Source organism: Phyllostomus discolor, chromosome X (genome assembly GCF_004126475.2).
Source record: "Phyllostomus discolor isolate MPI-MPIP mPhyDis1 chromosome X, mPhyDis1.pri.v3, whole genome shotgun sequence".
Taxonomy (NCBI): Eukaryota; Metazoa; Chordata; class Mammalia; order Chiroptera; family Phyllostomidae; genus Phyllostomus; species Phyllostomus discolor.
The window spans coordinates 5086373-5108317 of NC_050198.1; the positions used below are offsets into that span (position 1 = coordinate 5086373).

General features: G+C 42.8%; 1 protein-coding gene and 2 pseudogenes across 1 annotated transcript in view; 1 reads left to right on the forward strand and 2 right to left on the reverse strand.

Annotated features, from left to right (window-relative positions):
- CTPS2 (CTP synthase 2) overlaps positions 1–21945 on the reverse strand; it is a 101356-nt gene that overhangs the window by 56986 nt on the left and 22425 nt on the right. The window contains exons 8-13 of the mRNA XM_028522902.2: positions 20198–20349; positions 15288–15420; positions 11355–11443; positions 10099–10193; positions 7692–7754; positions 7431–7474 (exon numbers count right to left, since the gene is read on the reverse strand). Of these exons, the coding sequence (XP_028378703.1) occupies positions 7431–7474; positions 7692–7754; positions 10099–10193; positions 11355–11443; positions 15288–15420; positions 20198–20349 (576 nt within the window). The remainder of the gene's footprint in view (positions 1–7430; positions 7475–7691; positions 7755–10098; positions 10194–11354; positions 11444–15287; positions 15421–20197; positions 20350–21945) is intronic.
- LOC118498576 lies at positions 13465–14669 on the forward strand (annotated as a pseudogene).
- On the reverse strand, positions 15718–15817 carry LOC114505835 (annotated as a pseudogene).

The following is a 21945-nucleotide window of genomic DNA, read 5'->3' on the forward strand; positions in this document are numbered from 1 at the left end:
ACTGCCACAGCAGAAAGTTCTAGTTGGCCATGCTGGTAGTGTTAACGAAGGTGTACTCACGCACTGCCCACATGTTCCCATATATTTAGCTGTGTTTCACCAGTCTATGTTTTGTGCCTCCAGCTAAACTGCAGGGGCAGCAGCAGCTCATTTGTACAGCAGCTTATTTGTAATACACTATGTTTTTTAAAGATTTTATTTCTTTATTTTTAGAGAGAGGGGGAGGGAGGGAGAAAGAGGGAGAGAAACATCAATGTGTGGTTGCCTCTCATGTACCCCCCACTGGGGACCTAGCCCACCCAGGCATGTGCCCTGGCTAGGAATCGAACTGGCGGCCCTTTGGTTTGCAGGCCAGCACTTAATCCACCGAGCCACATCAGCCAGGGTTATAATACATCATGTTTAGAACGGCACTTAAGTGGACGAGCTCCAAATGCACAGTGGCTTTTTTCTTTTTAATAATCTCTTTCCACTAGCATCCTGTTATTTCTACTGCAAAAAGGAAATCTTTCAAGGGATTGAAATATCTATTCCTAAGGCATTTCCTGTTGAGCTCAAGGTAGAAAAGCTTTAAAACACATTAGCTTTGAAGTACTCATTTAGTCGTTTATTTGTTGTTAAAATCATGGACTACTCTGTGATTCACTAACAGAGCTTACTCCTAGCCTTGCTGTTACTTTTCAAAAAGTAGACTTGGGTAAGGGCAGGGGCGGGGGTGGGGGGGGGGTGGGGGGGGGCAGTCTGGTGGAAAAGATGCCCTAGCCATTAGACAGTGGACGTCATGACTGGAAGATTTTGTCTTTCTCCAGATAGAGAGCAGTTACTATAGCCAACAGCCTGATATCAACTCTGAACCTATCATACCCACAGAGACAGAATTAAGTGACTATTAGGATCCCAGACTGGTCCATAAAAGGCTATTTTATGCAAAGTATAGCTGTCTTCTTTTTTTTTAAGATTTTATTTATTTTTTTAGAGAGGGAAGGGAGGGAGAGAGAAAGAGAGAGAGAGAGAGAGAGAGAGAGAGAGAGAGAAACATCAATGTGTGGCTAACGGGGGTCATGGCCTGCAACCCAGGCATGTGCCCTGACTGGGAATGGAACCTGCGATGCTTTGGTTCGCAGCCCGAGCTCAATCCACTGAGCTACGCCAGCCAAGGCTGCTGTCTTCTTGATAGTTGCCTTTATGGGAAAAGTTTCTTAGCCCAAACTAAGCTCCCAGTGATTTCTGTAAGATCGTTTTTGAGTTGGGAGATGTTTACTACAATGTTCTAAATGCAAAGCCATCTTCAAAGGAATAAATGTTGCCTAAGAAGTTACTCTACGTAGCTGTGTGGGTTTTTCCTCAATTCTTGTTAATTTGCTTTCTGTGTGAAGCTGTTGAAAAATAACATGGAAAAAGAAAATATTTCAAACAGGGCTTCAACTAAAGGTAGGAAAATGTAATGTATTAATTATGCTTAATGAATAACACAAATTACCCTTCGCCTGAGTTGACTTTTAATCATTTGTGACTATTTCACAAATCTGTTGTGTCAGATGTAAAATTAATTCTGACTTTGAAAATCCCTGGATCAAAAAGGTGTAAAAGCAGTCATATGTATGATAAATAACTAAAGATGAAATAATATCAAATACCGCAATCTCAAATTTCCATTTGCATCTGCTTAAAATACTTTGAATTTCTCACTTTTCTTTACCAACATCACCATCCATGTGTACATGTGTGTGTTGGTGTGTCTGAGGGTGGAACATGGGTTCTGTTTTCAGGATGTTATATCTTATGTAAATCAGATTTTTAAAGTTACTGTTTTCAATAAACAAAAGAAATGCTAAAAATTAAGCATATCCACATACCTAAACATTAGATTGAGATCATTTTCCTATATGTCTCAAAAGCCAAAGATATTCTGATATACAGTCCACAATACTATGAACTATCCTCTCCTTGAACTGGAGAGGTGTAAAGCCAAATTCAAGGTCAAGGGTATCAGCAGCAGCCATGTGATTGATAAAGAATCAGAATGCAAGTCAGCTACAGCTTTGTCCGTGGTAAGCATTATCTAGAAGGCAGGTAGAGCTAATTTGAAGCAAGCCAAAAAAATCAAACTTGCTGTAGAACCCTAAATTTCTGCAAAGTCCCAAAGCCTTCTATTTCACCTTGTGGATGAAGCAGCGAAAATGATGCAATAAAATAAATTTTACTCGTACTCTCCTGGTACTCTCAAGACTCAGAAAGATTTGAGCTTCGTTCTTAAAGGCAAATCTATTTCTCCTTTTATGTGTATAAGAGACACCTCCTCTGAGATATCTGTCCTGGATGCCAGTGTCTCAAATCATTTCATAAGCACCCACAGACTAATCATGCACACCAAAGGTGGGTCACAATGGCCCATGAAGGGGATCAGAATTTAACACCCCAAAATATGTCTCTTTGACATAAGAATTAGTTGAAGCTGCCTACTTTTAAGAAACAGCAGACACAAAAGCTCTGGAAATTGAGTACAAGTTATCCTTTTGTAAGAGACATTTACATTTATAAGAGAAATGTCTATTTGTAAGGGTGTCTCCCTCTCTGTACCAAGGAAAGGCAGTGACTGTAAATCTCTAGAAACTCTTATCGAAGGAGAAGGAGGAGGACTTAAATCTGCATGACAACCTTACCCTTGTTTTCTTCTTTTCCCATCACGTCCCAACAACCTCTTTGCCTTTAGCTAGAGATGGTATTTAAGGTCATACCTTGGGCCATTTCAGGAAGTTACACCATTTTCCCAGGTCTCTCCCATGTACATAGGAGGTATACATGCTACTAAACTTTGTTTTGCTTCTGTAAATCTGTCTTTGATTACAGGGAGGGATCTCAGCCAAGAACTTAAAAGAATATAGGAAAAATGATTTTTTCCTCCACCATACCCATGAAACAGACTTCAATAGCAAATACACCTAAAGGAGGCTCCTGATTTCCAAATTATTGACTTTTTTTTAGCGAGAAGGACCAGTCTGGCCATTACCACGGTAAGTCATTGTTACTTGCTCAAGTTTAAGTGATTCCCCAGGCTTCCTGGTGTTTGCTGCCTGCTGATTCCATTGCCGTGGCCTTTTTCTTTAATAAGCCTTCTCACCATCGTCACAAATGCTGGCTCTTAAGGCTATTTTTCTCCAACAAACTGATTGCAGGCTATAAAGATGTTCGGTAGCAATTAGGTTTTATTGTTCTCATCTCACTTATGAGTGTAGAAGCTTTCAAAATGTAAAACGCACGTATCCTCTGCCTTAGCAATTCCCCTCTTAGGAATTCGTCCCATAGACGTGTGTATGTGTGGGTACCAGGATATATATACATATATGGGTATTAATTTCCAGCATGATTTAAAAGAGCAAAACAATGGGTACAACCTAAAAATTCATCAGTACTAGACGGGTTAAATAAAGAATGATGCAGACAGCAGGACAAGCATGCGGAAGATCCCCGTGTATTGATGTGGAGTGATTAGTACAAAAAGCGAGAGGAAACAGTATCTCAAAAAGGAAACGCATATTTGTTAAAAAGGAAACACATACCCACACATGTGTGTGTGGGTACACACACCACCAGTAAAGGACAGTCAGCAAAGAATGTTGCCAAAGCTAAGAAACAGTGGCACCTACTGGTAAAATCACTTCCTATCCCAAAGTATTACTGTAAAAGAGAAAACACATGATTTGCCTATGCAGCTATTTCAGTCATTTGTTAGAAAAATATGTTTATATTAAAGCCTCGTAAGGAACTGTTCATTAGCATTAAGTCTTCTGAGCATAAGACTGAAGAGGAACATCTGGCTGGGAAGCTATGGTTCATTATGGTCTCAACTGCAAGCTATAAAAGGAGTAAAGAGTACCTCTAGCCCTGGCTGGTGTGGCTCAGTGGATTGAGCACTGGACTGTGAAGCAAAGAGTTGCCAGTTCAATTCCCTGTCAGGGCACCTGCCTGGGTCGTGGACCAGGTCCCCAGTTGGGGGCATGTGAGGGGCAACCACACACTGATGTTTCTCTCCCTCTCTTTTTCCCTCCCTTCCTCTCTGTAAAAATAAATCAGTAAAATCTTTTTTTAAAAATAGAGTATCTGTATATCCTTCCATAGAGTGATCTCTAGCATATAGTGTTAAATAAAAAAAACATACAAAAAAATGTGCAGAGTATGCTACCACTTATTGAAGATGGGGAGGGAGGTCACAAGTAAACATACAGGTTTACTTATATATTTTTTAAAGATTTTATTTATTTATTTTTAAAGAAGGAAGGGAGGGAGAACAAGAGAGAGAGAGAAACATCAGTGTGCGGTTGCTGGGGGTCATGGCCTGCAACCCAGGCATGTACCCTGGCTGGGAATCAAACCTGCGACACTTTGGTTCGCAGCCCGCGCTCAATCCACTGAGCTACGCCAGCCAGGGTAGGTTTATTTATATTTTGAAAATGGAAAGATAACCCCCCTCCAAAAACAAGAATTAATGGCTGCCATAGGGAAGGGAGGGAACAGGCTGGAGGGAAGAGAAATATCACTGGATGTCTGTAAATCAGTGGCTCTCAATAGGGGCTATTCTGCCTGTGCCCCCAGGGGATGTTTGGCGATGTCTGGAAGCTTTTTTAGTGTCACAATTGACTGTTAGGAGATTTGTACTATTAACATCTAGTAGGTAGAAGCCAAGGAGGCTACTGAACATTCTATGGTGCACAGCGCAGTCCCCACCACAAGAATTACCCAGTCCACAATGTCAATAGTGCAAATTATATATCTAATAAGAAACTTATATCTAGAACATGCAAAGAACACTTAAGAGACAAATAGCCCTGGCTGGCGTAGCTCAGTGGATTGAGCACGGGCTGCGAACCAAAGCGTCGCAGGTTAGATTCCCAGTCAGGGCACATGCCTGGGTTGCAGGCCATGACCCCCAGCAACCGTACATGGATGTTTCTCTCTCTCTCTCTCTCCCCCTCCCTCTCTTCCCTCTCTAAAAAATAAATAAATAAAATCTTAAAAAAAGAAAGACAAATAACCTCACTTAAAAATGGGCAAGGGGTCTGAATAGACATTTCTCCAAAGATGATATAGAAATGGTCAGTAAGCACATGAAAAGATGCTCAACATCCTAAGTCATCAAGGAAATTCAAATCAAAGCCACAGTGAGATACAACTTTATGTCCACTAGGGTGGCTATAATAAAACAGACAGACAATAACAAGTGTTAAGGATGTGGAGAAATTGGAGCCCCCATATACTGCTGGTGGGAATGTAAAATGTTGCGGCCGCTTTTGAAAACAGTCTAGCAGTTGCGCAGAAAGTTAAATGTACAGTCACCATGTGATCCACGATTCCACTCCGGGGTGCATATTCCCACGTGAACTGAAAGCACGTGTTCACACAACAACTTGTACACTTGTTCATAGCAGCATTATGCATAATAGTCAAAAAGAGGAAACAATCCAAATGGCCATCGATGAATGAATTTATTAATAAAATGTAGTATGTCTATACAATGGAATATGATTGAGCAATAAAAAGAAACAAAGTACTGATTGATGCTATAACATAGATCTAAATATCTTATGCTAAATGAAAAAACTCACTCACAAAAGGCCACATATCCTATGATTCTATTCATATGGAATGTCCAGAACAGACAAACCCATAGAGACAGAAAAGAGATTAGTGGTGCCTAGGGCTGGAGTGGGGCGGGGGAGGGGGGGGTGGAGTAGGTGGCTTGGGGGTGTCACCTAGAGGGTGTGGAGTTTCTTTCAGGGTAGTGAAAATAGTTCAAACTCTACTGTGATGATGGTTGCACGGATCTGTGAATATGCTAAAAGCCGCTGAATTATACACTTCAAATGACTAAATGTTATGAAATGGGAATTCTATCTCAATAGAACTGTTCTACAAAACCAATGACAATGGCGAGGTGTGCACTGTGATAGAGGTAGATACAAGGTACTGTAGGGTTCGGAATGAGTCACCCTGGGCATGCCTCTGTGGTGTGCAGATTGTTTGCAGCTACGGGCCACCGAGATCCTGCAGGTTCCTGAGAAACTTCTGCCGTCGCCCTGTTAACTGCCTGGAAGAATTTGAACTTGGGCCCTTGCCCATTAGAAAGTATCAGACACAACCTTTTTTTCTTGATCTATCTATAAGACAGGGCAGACTACTAATTACTAAACACCTACTCTTCACCTTGTCCTGACAATGACCGACCTTTCCTCTGAAGCTATAAAGTGCCTTAGTTAAGCTCAGGATGCCATATACAGGGTCCAGCAGAAGTAAAGCTTGCTTGAGCGTGGTTGGCAGGGTCATAATATGTGTGTAATAATTGATAGTTTTAATTTGAACGTCTCACCTAAAATGTCATGTGGTGTGCTCGAGGGTGATATTGTTATGTTACAGAATCACATGCTTATGACGGTGTAATAAACCAGGGGCGTTATTTATGCCGAACCCCGTATGCCTCACTTGCCTTTTTTGTCTGGGAACTTCTTGTGCGCGTAGCGATTCTTATTTTCTCGTGTATGAGGGGTTCCCATAGGTATGTATGCAACTAAATGTGGTTGTTTTTTTTCTTGTGAATCTGTCTCATGTTGATTTAATCATTAGACCAGCTGAAAGAACTTACAGGGTAGAAGGCAATTTCTTCCTTTCCCATAGCACAAAAGGCAGAAGCTGGGAAAGAAAGGAGGTCAGGAAAGGCGTCTCAGGATGAATAGGAAGTTGTCTGGCATTGGGTATGGTTTCTTTTTTTAATGGAATTCTTCCCTGGTTTCACTGGGATTCTAGAGGGAAGGAGGTTGCAGAAGCGGAACATCTCAGGTGTAGGGAATCTCGAGACACATCCAAAAAAACTTGTCCAGATTGTCCAAACATAGGCTCTGAGTGTGGGAGGGATGAGGATGTCAGAGACTGAATTAGCAAAGCGGCAGGTGACACAGCACACCAGCCTTCACTCCTAGCCAAGACTCTTGGCCTGAATATTTTACGGGAAAAGGAATCAGGGGCAGGTGAGGAGCAGCGGAAGAACAGCTGTCACTTTTGTTTTAGAAAGACAGATGACCACCCGTGTGGAAAGTAGACAGACAGGGATGAGGCTAGGGACAGGCCAGCCCATTTATTTATATTAGCTGTTATAAATTGTTGTCACAGTCAATTTCATCGTTTCCTAAACATTAAGCTGGAAAACGGCCGCAAAGAGAAACCAGTCCAGGATTGTGTCTTTCTTCAAAACATAGCTGACAAGACGGACTATTGAAAACAAAGCAGTTGGATGTAAAAAATAATAATAAAAAATCATATATAATTTTAAATATTCTGATAGCATAATGAAAACATAATAATAGCTCCTTATGAGTTTAGGCAAGAGCCACAAACAAAATGACAATGAGCCAACCCAGAAAGAGAAATAAGCCACTTACCAGAGGCACACGGGCATTTGGCTCAAATTCTGTGGAATCTGCATCTGAAGGTTAAGAAATGAAGTCAGTAATTCACCAAGATTGCTGGAGAATGTTTTAAGTGAAGAGATTTTTTTATTATATTTTAATCATTGTTCAAATACAGTTTTCTCTTTTTTAATCCCAATCCTTTCCCCCCTCCCACCCTCCCCACTTCCCTCCCATTACCACCCTCCGAGATTTTTTTAAAATAAAAGGTTAGTAGATAAATGTCAAACTTACCTTTCAAGTTAAGGCAGTTCCTCGCAAACTCTATCACTGCTAGTTGCATCCCAAGGCAAACTCCTATTTTAAAAAGCACATATATAAAGCAAATGAACATAGTTTGTACTTCTTCATACGTTCTGTTCATTTGTTTGCTATCTGCCTCCTCCATCTATCTAGAATGCAGGCTCATCCAGAGAGCAAGACTTTGCCTGTTGGGCTCACTGTTGTGCCCTGTACATTCAGAACAACTGTGGCAGAGGCAGGGAAGGAGGTTAGATGACTCGAACTTCAGGAGGAAAGAATTTAAGGTCAGAAAAGAGCAGGAAAGCCTAGATCAGGTTGTAACAGGCAAATCTACCTCCCTCCAAATTTGTCTCTGGAGGCATACACAGTCTGGTCCCAGAGCACACAAGTCCTTCAGGGAATGTCTAACAACACCCCGTCAAGGGAGAGACTGCATACTCCCCTTTGCAGTTTCACAGCCTTAATTATGGGCTTTGCCTGAGGGCAGCCTCAGGCTGGCCAGTGGGCTGGGATCTGAGGAGCACTCACAGGTAGGCAGGCGAACCCAGAAGAGCCCTATTATCTCACTGTAGGAAAATGACAGCGGCTGGGGGAGGTGGCATCTCCACTGTGGGCCTGAGCGTGGTGGAGACAAGGGCAGGGAGATGCAAACTAAACCGAGAGCTCGATAAGGAGGAAGAGGCCTGTGTAGCCCCAAGCCCGTTGCCACAGGGATGCGCTGTTCACCCATTCCCACATTGACTTCTGCCCACCAATTTCTCTCACTAAACAAATGCCAAGGAGCGCTCCACGTGCTCTTAGAGGCATATCCAGGGTACACAAGGGATACAAAGGAAAGAGCAATCGATATACCAGGCATGCCAGAACAAGTCAGTAAGAATGAAACAGCAGCCCTGGCTGGCGTAGCTCAGTGGGTTGAGCGCGGGCTTCGAACCAAAGTGTCGCAGGTTCGATTCCCAGTCAGGGTACATTCCTGAGTTGCAGGCCATGACCCCCAGCAACCGCACATTGATGTTTCTCTCTTTCTCCCTCCCTTCCCTCTCTAAAAATAAATAAATAAAATCTTAAAAAAAAAGAATGAAACAGCTGAGTGCTTTGCGGGGGACTTCAGAAAGTTCTATATGGCTAGGACATAAAGAGATGCTGTGTTAAAGAGAAAGCTAAAAAGTTAACAACTGTTCTATACAGTGAGGACTGTCTGAAGAACACCAACCACCCTCAGACAGAAACCAAACAAGATCACTTCAAAACAAAACAATGGCCCAGAAGAGCTTAGAAGACTAAAGCACAACAAGGTATCAAGGCAAACTACTCCTGGCTTCCCTTTTGAAAATGGATCCCAGTGGAGAGCTTCCAGGAAGCTAATCAAGGAGCAGGCGACGGGGAAAATGAATAGTCCGCGGACAGTAAAAGGCACCCAAGCCTGTCCGCTCGGTCTGTAAATCTACCAATACGTCCAAGTACAGTGTGAAACACAGCCTCTCCTCACTCCCTCTCCTGCCTGACTCCCTACCCGCAGGGCTGCCTCTGTCCCCCCAAGAACGTGTTTCACCTGGGTTCACCGGCCTAGAAGCCATGCTCTGCAATTTGAACAAAAGATCCAGTTGCACTAAAGTTTAACAGAGCTCTTCTTGCAATGTCGGACGGTCTTTCTGTATTATTTTTTCTAGAAGGAGCATATACATTTCAACGTCATCATTTTGGAATTCTGATTAGAAAGAACATGGCGGGGTTCTGCTGAATGGTCCCCTGCTTGAAGTGGTGAAAAGATGGATTTGGGTGGCAATTGGAGAAGGGCAGGGCGGGTATGGACAGCAACTTCTCCCAGCCTCTTGCTACGAACCAGGGCAGTAAGTTCTCCAAACACTTCCTATAAAGGGCCACATAGTAGCCCTGGCTGGCGTAGCTCAGTGGATTGAGCACGGGCTGGGAACCAAGGTATCCCAGGTTCGATTCCCAGCTAGGGTACATTCTTGGGTTGCAGGCCATGACCCCCAACAACCGCACATTGATGTTTCTCTCTCTGCCCCCTTCCCTCCCTAAAAATAAATAAATAAAATCTTTTTTAAAAAAAGTTAAAAGAAAAAAGGGCCAGATAGTAAAGATTAGGCTGTAGGATCTCAAACTCTGACACTGTTCCACAAAAGCTGCCACAGACAATATAGAAACAAATCGTTGTGACTATGTGCCAATAAAACTTGATTTGCAAAAACATGCCACGCGCTGGGTATCGTCTCCGGGATATAGTGTGCTGACCGCAGTAGCAGACTATTTGGTGCCTGAACACTGAAATCTGACTTCCCACCTTTCACATTAGCAAACCCCATTAAGTCTGACCCTTACTAGGTATCAAATGTCGAATAAACTTGTCATTAGGATCCATAAACATGAGTTTTACCCAGAAAAGGAATCTTCTTTGCCCTCGCCCAAGAAATCGCCTGGAGTTTTCCCAACGTTCCTCTGATTCCAAAGCCTCCTGGCACCAGAACGCCGCTGCAATCAACACAAGATGAGGGTGAGTTTGACATTATTTTTCGGTTTAAAAATCCTCAGCCTTTCATCCCCAATCCAACGCTACAGCATATGCTTGGGGTCTGTATTCAGAATTGATTACATGACCTGACAGCCCAAACTTTCTTCTTGAAATCCTCCCTGTGTATGAAGAAGTTGCAACAATTTCTCACAGCTGACCTCAATGTGTATGTTCAATAGGTCCTTGTGGCAGGAGCATAGTGACTGAGAAACTCAATTCAATGATAAATGCCACTAAATTATCGGAATAGAAAATAGGTTGTTTTGCCCTGGCTGGTGTAGCTCAGTGGATTGAGCGCGGTCTGCGAACCAAAGTGTCGCAGGTTCGATTCCCAGTCAGGGTACATGCCTGGGTTGCAGGCCATAACCCCCAGCAACCACACACTGATGTTTCTCTCTCTCTCTCTCTCCCTCCCTTCCCTTTCTGAAAATAAATAAATAAAATTAAAAAAAAAGAAAATAGGTTGTTTTTTACACTTGATCTTAGCCAAAAGGCCAAGAAGTGATACAAAAACTGGCTGTTTTTTTAAAAGCACTATTATAAAAATGTTAAGATCTCTCACATAACCAGAAAGAGTTAATCTGGTAAAATCAGCCTAAGATTTCCATTGCTAATTAAGTAGGGCATATGAAAATCTCCTGGTTAGAAGACTGGTTAGAAACTTTCTAGACGCTCAATTGCACAGACCAGGAGGGTCATGCTACCCTCACGATACACTGCTACCCCCAAGAGTTCTGTTCATCATTGATGAAATAAAAATAAAAATGAAATAATGTGGAAAAGAAAATATAACCAAGGGAGAAGGTTGTCATCCTTGCACCTTAACTTTGTATAAGATCCATCTCTGCATCTTGCAGCACAATCAATGCACTTTCTCTCTCATATTAGGGTCCCCATTGTCCCCAGAGGAAAACCAGTTCCATCGCACGTGCCACGGACAGGAACACGGCACACCACAAAATAAATTCGGTGTGCGTGTGGCACAACTACCCGTAACAACCACAAGTACTCCAGGCTACCTTTGAAAATGCACAAAAATTAATCATTGGGGTCAATCAAATTATTACAGATAAAGCTCAATGGCATCCTCCCAACTGGTGTGGAAGGTCCCCGGTACTCACTCAGCCTTGCATAGCTTCTGCCACGCTTCGTGGAATTTCACAGGGTCCTCAGTTTCAGTGGTGTGCTCCAGATCAATGGAGTCTATGTACTAAAAACATCCAACAGATTAGAGGCACGTTTAAGAAAAACAAATGCTGAAATACTAGAACTATCTAACACTATGACAAAATTATTCAATAACCGCTTATTAGGCAAAACTGTACGGGACACTTGGGAGAGAAAAAGCACGATCTCTCTCTTGGAGCTCTTATCATCTTTTAGAAGATTATAGCCCTGGCTAGTGTTGCTCAGTGGACTGAGCTCCAGACTGTGAACCAAAGGGTCGCTGGTTCGATTCCCAGTCAGGGCACATGCCTGGGTTTCAGGCCACGTCCTCAGTGGAAGCCACACGAGAGGCAACCATACAATGATGTTTCTGTCCCTCTCTGTCTCCCTCCCATCCCCTCTCTAAAAATAATTTTAAATATAATTTAAATAAAAAAGAAAGATTACAAAACCAGAACAGCCAGCAACAAATAGTGGGCTAATGGCCACAATAAGTATGGAAGAGAATGCTGCAGAAGGAACCAGGAGCCACACCTAGTGTATATACCTGGACGCTGGAGGAAAGAAGGGACGCAGCGTCACCAGGGAAGACTGCTGGTGAGGTGATGTCCAAAAAGCTAATCCCTCCACGGTGAGCAGAAGCAAGATGAGCATGTGCGTGCCTGTTGGGAGGCAGGCTGTTGGGAGGCAGGTGGGAAAGTGTGCAGAAGACAAAGTGGACAAGGTGGGGGTGAGGAAACAGTGTAAGAAACCTCAGAGGAAAAGAGAAAGTGCTGACCACTCTGGGGCCCTCCAAAGAGGCTCTACCGAGCCAGAGAAGTTTACAGTTGACGCCACTGAAAGGTCTTAAGTAAGGGTCAACAGGAACAAAGAGAACAGGGAGAGACTTTAGAACAGGGGTGTCAAACTCATTTTCACCTGGGCCACATCAGCTTCAAGGTTGCCTTCAAAGGGCCAAATGTAATTTTTGGACTCTATAAATGTAACTGCTCCTTAACAGTTAAGCGAGAGCTAGGTGCTGCCACCGGGCAGAAACAAGGTGCTGGGCCAGATGAAACAAGGTGGAGGGCCGGATTCGGCCCGCGGGCCTTGTGTTTGCCACCTGTGCTCTAGAAGAATCATTCTAGGACAATGTGGGAAATGGAGGGAGGACTGGAAAGCAGTCGGGAAGTCATGCAATAGGCCCGGGGAGGAAAACACAGCAACAGACTGGGCTTAAAAAGAATATGCCGGGACTATGTCTCAAATAGTACTGAGCAGAAGCTAATGTCAATGAATTCTATGAAATAAAAATTCAGGTGTACATAACAGTTCCCACCAATCTATATTATTTTCCCATTTCCTTTGTAAAGATTACCACCTAATTATATCTTAAGATACAAAATTTTAAAGGCCTTATAAAATCTGCATCATAACAACTTTTCTATTGTTGCTTTCTTTTTTCTACGAGGGGGTGGAAGTCTTGGAAGAGTGGGAAGAACAGGAAGTGAAATATTCCTTGGAAAATCCAACATACAAAGTGGTTAGAAAAGAAGGAGGCTACAAGAGGTGAGAGAGATATTGTAGGTCCTCAGCTGGTTCTAAGTGGCAGTTACTAATTTCGTGGACATAAAAATGTATCTTTTTAGTCATTATAGAAAGGTTTTACCACTTAAATCTAGATAATAAGGTTTGCTTGAACCATTATATATCCATGCAGAGTATCATTCAATATAAATATTTGTAGAGAGAGAAAAGTCTAGAAAGGTATGCATCACACTGGGAACGACAGATGCAAGAGAGAAGCGGGATCTCAGGGAGGAGGAACCTTCTGCTTTCTGGATTTTATATGATACTTTTTTTGCAAATTTCTTTCTTTTTTAAGATTTTATTTATTTATTTATTTTTAGAGAGGGGAGAGAGGGAGAGAGAGAGAGAGAGAGAAAGAGAAACATCAATGTGCGGTTGCTGGGGGTCATGGCCTGCAACCTAGGTATGTGCCCTGACTGGGAATCGAACCTGCGATGCCTGGTTCGCAGCCTGCACTCAACCCACTGAGCTATGCCAGTCAGGGCTTATATGATACTTTTAAAAATTGTCTACACTGAGCAGGTACTACTTCTATATCTTACTTACACAAAGAATAGACTCAAACTGTAACTCCACCTCTGCTATCGCATAATACTGATTTTAAAAAAGAAATGATCACTTTGCCAGACATCACGTCTCAAAGTTACAAAGGACAACATAGCATTTTAAAAATCTGGATTCAATTCCAATGCTATGGGGAAAACCGTTCTATTAGTTTCTTGTTAGGCAAACACAATGCACTTAAATGAGCATGAAGTATACATCGCCCTGGATGTGCAGAGCCAGATTTCAGAAACTGTGCCTTAAACCTGTATGTAGAATATCGTTCACGTGGCTATTGGTGGGACTGCTGTGTTTTGGGGAGTGCCAGTGTCTGGATGTTTCGTCCCTGCTAGTGGTGGCCGCCTTGCTTCCTGATAAAGGTGTAGGGTTGGTGGCTGTGGCTTCTGGGCTGGGGTGACCTGTGCTCTCGGTGGAGGCAGGGAAGCTGGGCAGAGACACAGCCAGCACGGGGTGAGCAGCCGGATGGACCATTGCTGCTGCAGGATTTGCAGGTCGTTACGTTTTGCAACCACAAAGCACATGGAGCCTCAAGTCAAACAAGTTTTTCAAAGTCTACCAAAATCTGCCTTCAGTGACGGCTATTCCAGAGGTGGGTCTGAACCCAAAATGATAAAATGGAAAGCAGCATTAATACTAGGTCTGGGAAAAAAAGCTAGGTCTAGGCCCTACTGCCAATAAAAGAAAAATAAGAGATGATCATAGATAAATTATGCTTTTAAATCCCCCAAAGGAGGATCTCCTTACAGAGCAGTCAAAATCAGTGAAGCTAAGAATTTATGAGAAGGTCAAGCTAAAAAAATGAAGTACATATATGATGAATTTTAAGTTATTACTTATTTATACAAGTACCAACTTCTTATAAAATGTCCCGAAGCTACAGATTTTAAAAATGATGTAGCACAAACTAAGTCAAAGAGTTGGCATAAGTTTCTTGTTTAGCTCTGAGGCTTTTAAATCAGATTATTGAATAGCTGGAGATTAATGCTCAATAATTATGTATAAATACATACCATTTGAATAGAAATGTTCATTACTCATTGAGCAAATAATTTGGTACTTACTTCAAGGCAAAGTGAACGTGAAAGTCTCTGCTTTCAAGGAACCCCAATCTAATGGGAGACTAAGAAACTGGTAATTAAAGCCCTGGCTGGCATAGCTCAATGGATTGAGCGCGGGCTGTGAACCAAAGTGTCGCTGGTTCGATTCCCAGCCAGGGTATATGCCTGGGTTGCAGGCCACGGTCCCCAGCAACCGCACATTGATGTTTCTCTCTCTCTTTCTCCCTCCCTTCCCTCTCTAAAAATAAATAAATAAAATCTTAAAAAAAAGAACTAGGTTTCTGAAACTTAAAAAAAAAAGAAACTGGTAATTAAAACACAGTGTAACAAATATGATGGAATTAGCATAGGTTGTTACAGTAGACTCATCTCATTGGGAAGAAAGATTGTAAAGGTACAGAAAGCTGACTTAGGTGCTTGGAACTGTTCATTTAAAAGTGAATTTAGTCACAACTTTGACCTAAAATAATTGATGTAGCTATGTATACATCACTGACAGAATTCAGATTTCATACATTAAAAACTTGATTTAAAAAAAAAAATGGTTATTGGTGGAAAAGTCTGCTTAGAAGGTCGGCCCGAGGTTGGCATCTAGAAACTTGGATTTGGGCATCTTTCAATACAATCTATGTCTCCGAAACACAAGCTACCAGGGGTGAATGACTGAAATACTCAGACGAGCAGGCCAGGACTCACCATCAGATTCAACTTGTGGTTGATGGCCAAGGCTGAGTGTTCCAGGGCTTTGAAAACAGAGGCATAGCAGTCCCTCAGCTTGGTGTATTTGCCAACCAGGGCTATGGAGCATGTTTTCTGTAACCTTTCATACCTGGGAGGGAAGACAAGGTTAAGGTTATACACATGTAACCCAATACCACAAACGATGACAGCCACTGTTCTCATGCCAAAGCCCTGTTCATATACACAGTAGTCCTTTTTCTTCTGAATGTATCTCATCTCCATTCCCCTTTGCAAATTCAGACCTTTACCTCCTCCCCTTTTATGTGTTTATTGTCACCAATTATCCCTATTTATGCCGTCAGTTCATTTCCAAATTGCAGTAACTAGTGTCTTCTTCTCTCTTTTTTTAATGTTATGACCGCCTTTAACCTTTACGTGATATTTAAAAAATATGGGACGCTTCACGAATTTGCTTGTCATCCTTGTGCAGGGGCCTTCTCTGTATCACTCCAGTTTTTTAGTAGCTGTGCTGCCGAAGCGAGCACCCAAGACACTTTTCAAAACTTTAGAAACAGCCCCGGCTGGCGTAGCTCAGTGGATTGAGCACGGGCTGCGAACCAAAGTGTCGCAGGTTCAATTCCCAGCCAGGGTACATGCTTGGGTTGCAGGCCATGACCCCCAGCAACCGCACATTGATGTTTCTCTGTTTCTCTCTCTCTCTCTCTCTCTCTCTCTGTCTCCCTCCCTTCCCTCTCTAAAAGTGAATAAATAAAAAATCTTAAAAAAAAAAACCAAAACCTTAGAAACAGAGAAGCCTTGAACTTGATGTACTTGATTCAGATTCCCGCCCCACCTCCAAAGAACTCAAACCTGTATGTGGACAGGTTTTAAAATCATAAGAAATCCCAACATTGGCTTACAGGAGCGGGCACAGATCTAAATCAGAGAAAAAGTTCAAAGCATTAAAAATATAAAAAGGCCGTTCCCACCTCATAAATATGAGCTGTTCTTAAATTCATTTATAAGGTGACATCATATAAAAAAGGCATTCTGAGTGTCAACAGGAAACATTCCAATATTAACTATATAAGGTGGCATTATATAAGAAAACACATTCAAGGTGTCTACATTAAAAATTGTTACACCTATATAATTTTATTAACCAATGTCACCCCAATAAATTCCATAAAGATTTTTTTCAAAATTGCTACATTCCCAGCTGGCTCACAAAAGCCAGATTACTCGTGGCATGCCTGAAGAATGGTGCTAAGAGAACTACTTAAAATGTTACTAGGCGCTTAGATCATTTTTATGGGAAAATTCCATTCTACATAAGACACTCAATCACATTTTACTATTAGAGACACAATCTTTACTGTTGCTTTTGTCAGGAAATCTGTTCAAAGAACATGAAAAATGTCTGGTCTGATACTCAGTATGTGGAAATGTCATCTTGAGGCTGAAGATATTTTAGGGCTTGGAAGCAAAGCCTTCCTCCAACACCTCAGAACAAAAATGTTACCGCGATGAGGAATATGCCTCATTCAGATCAACATCTGCAGGGAGTACAGGAGCAATACAACGGTGAACAGGCAAGAGGGGGAAAACGCACCAGTAGCGAAGAAGTCAAAACTGGCAGTAAAGGTGACTTTCTGGGAAGGTGACTAAAGTACCTAAGAGAAGACTGCTAAACCTTTCTTTCCCTTGCTGCTTCATTTTATGTTGCTCTAGAGATTGCGTAGCTGCCCTTGCTTCAACCCTGCTCTGCATAAATGACGCACGTAACAAAGCCAGTTGGTATCAAGCCAAGATTCCGAGAGACGGCAGAGGTAAATGCTTCCTGTCCCGACCGCGTTTGAGCACAGGGCTTAGCTGAGCCCTCACCCCCATCCTCACTCCTCCATTGAGGGAGGGAAATCAGCTCTGCTCCCTGCAAGGAAGCTTCTGCTCACTCACGTCTGGCCTTCCCAGCACGACGTAAGTCCACTGGGTCACACCCACCAGGGAGGAAGGCCACACTGTCCAGGAAGGTATCCCGAGGCCACCCTTGTGGTGCCCTCTTTCCCTCTTGGACCTGCAGGCCGGCCTCATAGAGCACTGCCCAGAGCAGCCGAGCCTGTACCTCACAGTCTTTGAACCACCACCTGGGTTGCAGAGGCGGGCTGCTGACACTGTTATGAGCCGCCGGAGGGAAGCAGATCTGGGGTCCACTTGGCAGGCCCATCCCCCACAGGCAAGTCCCCCTTGCTTGACTGAGAGGCAGCGTTGGCCCCACTTAGGGCCTCAGGTCCCAGGCAAGTTCTTCCATTTGTTCAATAAGGAACCCCTAACCTCTGAGCAGCACTGGACCTCCACATGATCAAAGCTGCCTTTGGACCTCTCTTTGCCTCCTTGGATCTCTCTACAGGCTGTACTGAAGGGACAGGGGCTGAAGAATGAACACTCCAAACCACCATTACCAGTAAACCAACATCCCCGCTAACATGATGCAGAGGGATAGATGCTGCTCAGTATCCCCGCCCCAGAACCTGTGAATGTGACCATATTTGGAAAATGAGTCTTTGCAGATGCAATTACATTAAGGATCTCAAGATGAGATCATCCTAGATTAGTATGGGCCTTAAGTTAAAAGATAAGAATGCTTACAAAAGAAGAGAAGGAGAGTCTCGGCTGTTGTGTCTCAGTGGATTGAGTGCCAGCCTGCAAACCAAAGGGTTGCTGGCTCCATTCCCACTCTAGAGCATATGTACCTGAATTTCAGGGCAGGTCCCCAGTTGGGGGCGCATGAGAGGCAACCACACACTGATGTTTCTCTCCCTCTCCCTCTGTCTAAAAAAATAAAATAAATAAAATCTTTAAAGACAAGGAGAGAAGACACAAAAACGTCCAGGTAATGGCAGAGGTTGGAGTGATGCGGCCACAAGGCAAGAAACGCCAAGGACTGCTGGCAGCCCTGCGAAGCTCGAAGAGACACAAGAAACGGATTCTCCCCATGAGCCTCCAGAAGGAACCAACCCTGCTGATGCCTTGACTTTGAACTTCTGACCTCCACAACTGTGAGAGAATAAATTTCTGCTGTTTTAAGCTACCCAATTTGTGGTACTTTGTAACAGCACCCAAAGGACTGTAATATAAACACCAAACACTGACATTAAAAAGCACAGAGGCAGCCCTGGCTGGCGTAGCTCAGTGGATTGAGCGCGGGCTGCAAACCAAAGTGTCGCAGGTTTGATTCCCAGTCAGGGTACATGCCTGGGTTGCAGGCCGTGACCCCCAGCAACTGCACATTCATGTTTCTCTCTCTCTCTCTCTTTCTCCCTCCCTTCCCTCTCTAAAAATAAATAAATAAAATCTTTAAAAAAAAAGCACACAGGCATCAAGTATAACTTAGAGCTATTTCCAATAAAAAGAGTTAAAATATTAAAATGCCTCATACTTAAAGAGGATCAGCCAGAAGGTACTCAGAAAATTCCTACAAAGTGGCTGATTCCTTAAGCATTCTGGAAGACAGGGACTTAATCTAGCATCATTCATAAGAATACCTAAGCTCAAAAACTATACTTTATGCCTGATTCTACTTCACCCGAAAATCTAAAACACTTTTTATATTTTTAAGCAAAATGGCAAGGGAACTTCTGTCTACTGCTTATTTACCAAGGTCAGTAATTTTGTCACCATCCTATACTTTTAATTATTGTTACCAACATCAGTAATCAATACTTAGTGTCTGATTCAGTGTTAAGGCCTGATGTGTTTTCTCTCATAATTACCACAATGTGGGTAAGTAGTCCCCCCCTGTTAAATATGGATGGGAGGACAAGCCCAGAGAGATTAAGTAATCTGCCCAAGCAGAGGTTTGAATCCACGGTGCTTGATGCCAAAACCTACATTTTTTTAAATTTAGATATACTTGACATATAGCATATTAGTTTTATGGGTACTACATCATTCAATATATGTAGATATTAGCCCTGGCTGGTGTAGCTCAGTGGATTGAGTGCGGGCTGGGAACCAAAGTGTCCCAGGTTCGATTCCCAGCCAGGGTACATTCCTGGGTTGCAGGCCATAACCCCCAGCAACCGCACATTGATGTTTCTCTCCCTCTCTCTCTCTCTCTCTCTCTCTCTCCGTCCCTTCCCTCTCTAAAAATAAATAAATAAAATCTTAAAAAAAAAAGATGTCACTTTCCTTAAACTGATCTATAGATTCAATAAAATCCCAACAGACATTTAAAAAAATATATATATGTAGATATTGCTAAATGATCACCTCAATAAATCTAGTTAACATCCATCACCACATATAGTTACAAATTGCTTTTCCTTGTGATGAGAACACCAGAGCCTCCATTTGTAACTGCTGCACCTCCCGCCACTCCCTAGGCTGCATTAGAAGCCAGGCAGCCCGGACTTGACCTTCCGTGTGACTTCAAATGAGACAGACCTTGCCAAAATGTTTATGATTGTCTTAAAGTTAAAACCTATCAGGGGTTTTAAAAATGATGCTGAGAGTTAAAAAATGCAGGATCCAACACTAACAACAGAGCCAAAACATTAAAAGGATTTTCTTTAGGAAATTGTTAACCAAGCCTTAAAAACAAACAAAACAGGTAGAAGAGGGTATGGGGGGATAAATGGTGATGGAAAAAGAGAAAATATAATAAAATATTAAAGATAACAAGCAAAGCAAAACGAAAAACCCATGATATCTAAAACTTTAAAATATTCAGAAACTAGAAATAAAGTAATAAATAAATCAAAATGCTTCAAAGACCCCAGAAATCTTCAAAGAATACAGCAAAACATCCTAACAATGCCCTACAACTTGAGAAATCTCCGTACAAAAACATACACACACAGAAAGCCAAATGCAACATACAGCCCCAAGAATTATTAAAGAGTACATTAGTGATTCCTTTCACGTACCTGTCGGCCATATTTCTCCACTTGAAAAGCAAATTATTTGCAGAATCACCAATAGGCAAATTCAATCTCTCTTTAAAATATTTAACAATGCCTTGTTCCTCCAAAAGCACAGGCACTCGGTATGTGGAAGAAACATCATGGATACATATAACCTGGTTGATGATAAAAACACCATATTTAAGTGGAATGACTCATATGCCACAGAATGAGCTCAAGAATAAGTCAGAACTTGGGAGTCTGGCAGTTCATTTATACTGACACAAGAAAACCAAGAGCCCAGCCACCTAAACAAGAGGCAGAATTAGCACCAAGTTAGTTTGATCTCATTAAAAAATGCTTTGAATCCATTCTAGCTCTGGAACCATGGATGCTGTGGTCGAATAAAAAATATATATATGGTATATAGTCTTTGTTCCCGATTCCTGACAGAGCTTCAGAAACATTTGGAATTTTCTGAGGGACAGAGGATATCTTTGTTATGCCAAAGAGGTGAGGCAGGGTGGCCCCTAGGTTGCTTCAGGATGGGAGTTACAGGAAAAACCAATCGAGCCATTAGAGGGCTGGAACTTTTTCAGCCACCTGACCTCCAGGGAGGGGACAGTGCAGGGCAGGGTGGGGAGCGTGACTTAAGAGATTGCGTTCAATCACGTGACCAATGACTTAATCATGCTTATGTAATGCAACCCCAGTAATCTGAAGACTGAGGGGAGCATCGTGGTTGGTGAATATACAGGTGTGCAGGAGGGCAGCTCACCTTGACTCCATGGAGATAAGAGCTCTTGCACTCAGGACCCTCCTAGACCTTGCCCTATGCATCTCGTCATCTGGCTGTTCATTTGCACCCTTTATAATAAAACAGTAATCATCAATACAGCACTTTCCTGAGTTCTATGAGCTGTTCTAGAAAATTCTCAACACTGAAAAGATTGTGGGGAGCCCCACATTGGTAGTCAGCCAGGTGGAACTGTGGGTGGCTGAGGGACATTGGAAACTTGCTGCTGGTGCCCGAAGTGACCACACCCTTGGAGAGGACTGAGCCCATAAACCTATGGAGTCTGACTCTCACTCTGGGTAGTTAGGGTCAGAGCTGAATTGCAGGACCCCCAGCTGGTATCAGAGAATCGGTGTTGGAACATGGATGCTTCTTTATATGTCAATATGGAGACACACGGCCCAAGGCACCATTTTCTAAGTCTAGATTAAAGCAGTAGCATTGAATCCATACACCTTGTCTCCTACATGTGGGTATGCAGTTTGTTCAGTCATTTGTTGTTGTTGCTGCTGCTGTCGTTTCTTTTGTCCTTTCCCTTCTTTTGAGTAAATGTATAAGCCCACATTGAACACAGTCAAATTAATTACACCTGTTAGAGGAGAACGGCTCCTTTGCCAGGTGGTGTGGCTGTTTTTCATACTTCCCCTAACAAGCTTTCACCACCCTCTCGAGTATATCCAAGAAGCCACTGGCAGGCATTTAAGGATCTGCCACATCCTACATAAATGCCAAGAAACGTTCTGCCAACAATACGTGTGCAGTCTTCCCGAATCCATAGCTATCCAACCAGGGGTTCCGAAGCTGTTTGGACTTCGTCAACTTGATACTTAATAATAGTGAGAATAGCCCTGGCTGGTGTGGCTCAGTGGATTGAATGCCAGCCTGTGAACTAAAGGGTTGTGGGTTCGATTCCCAGTCAGAGCACATGCCTGGATTGCGGGCCAGGTCCCTGCATGGGGGTGCACGAGAGGCAACC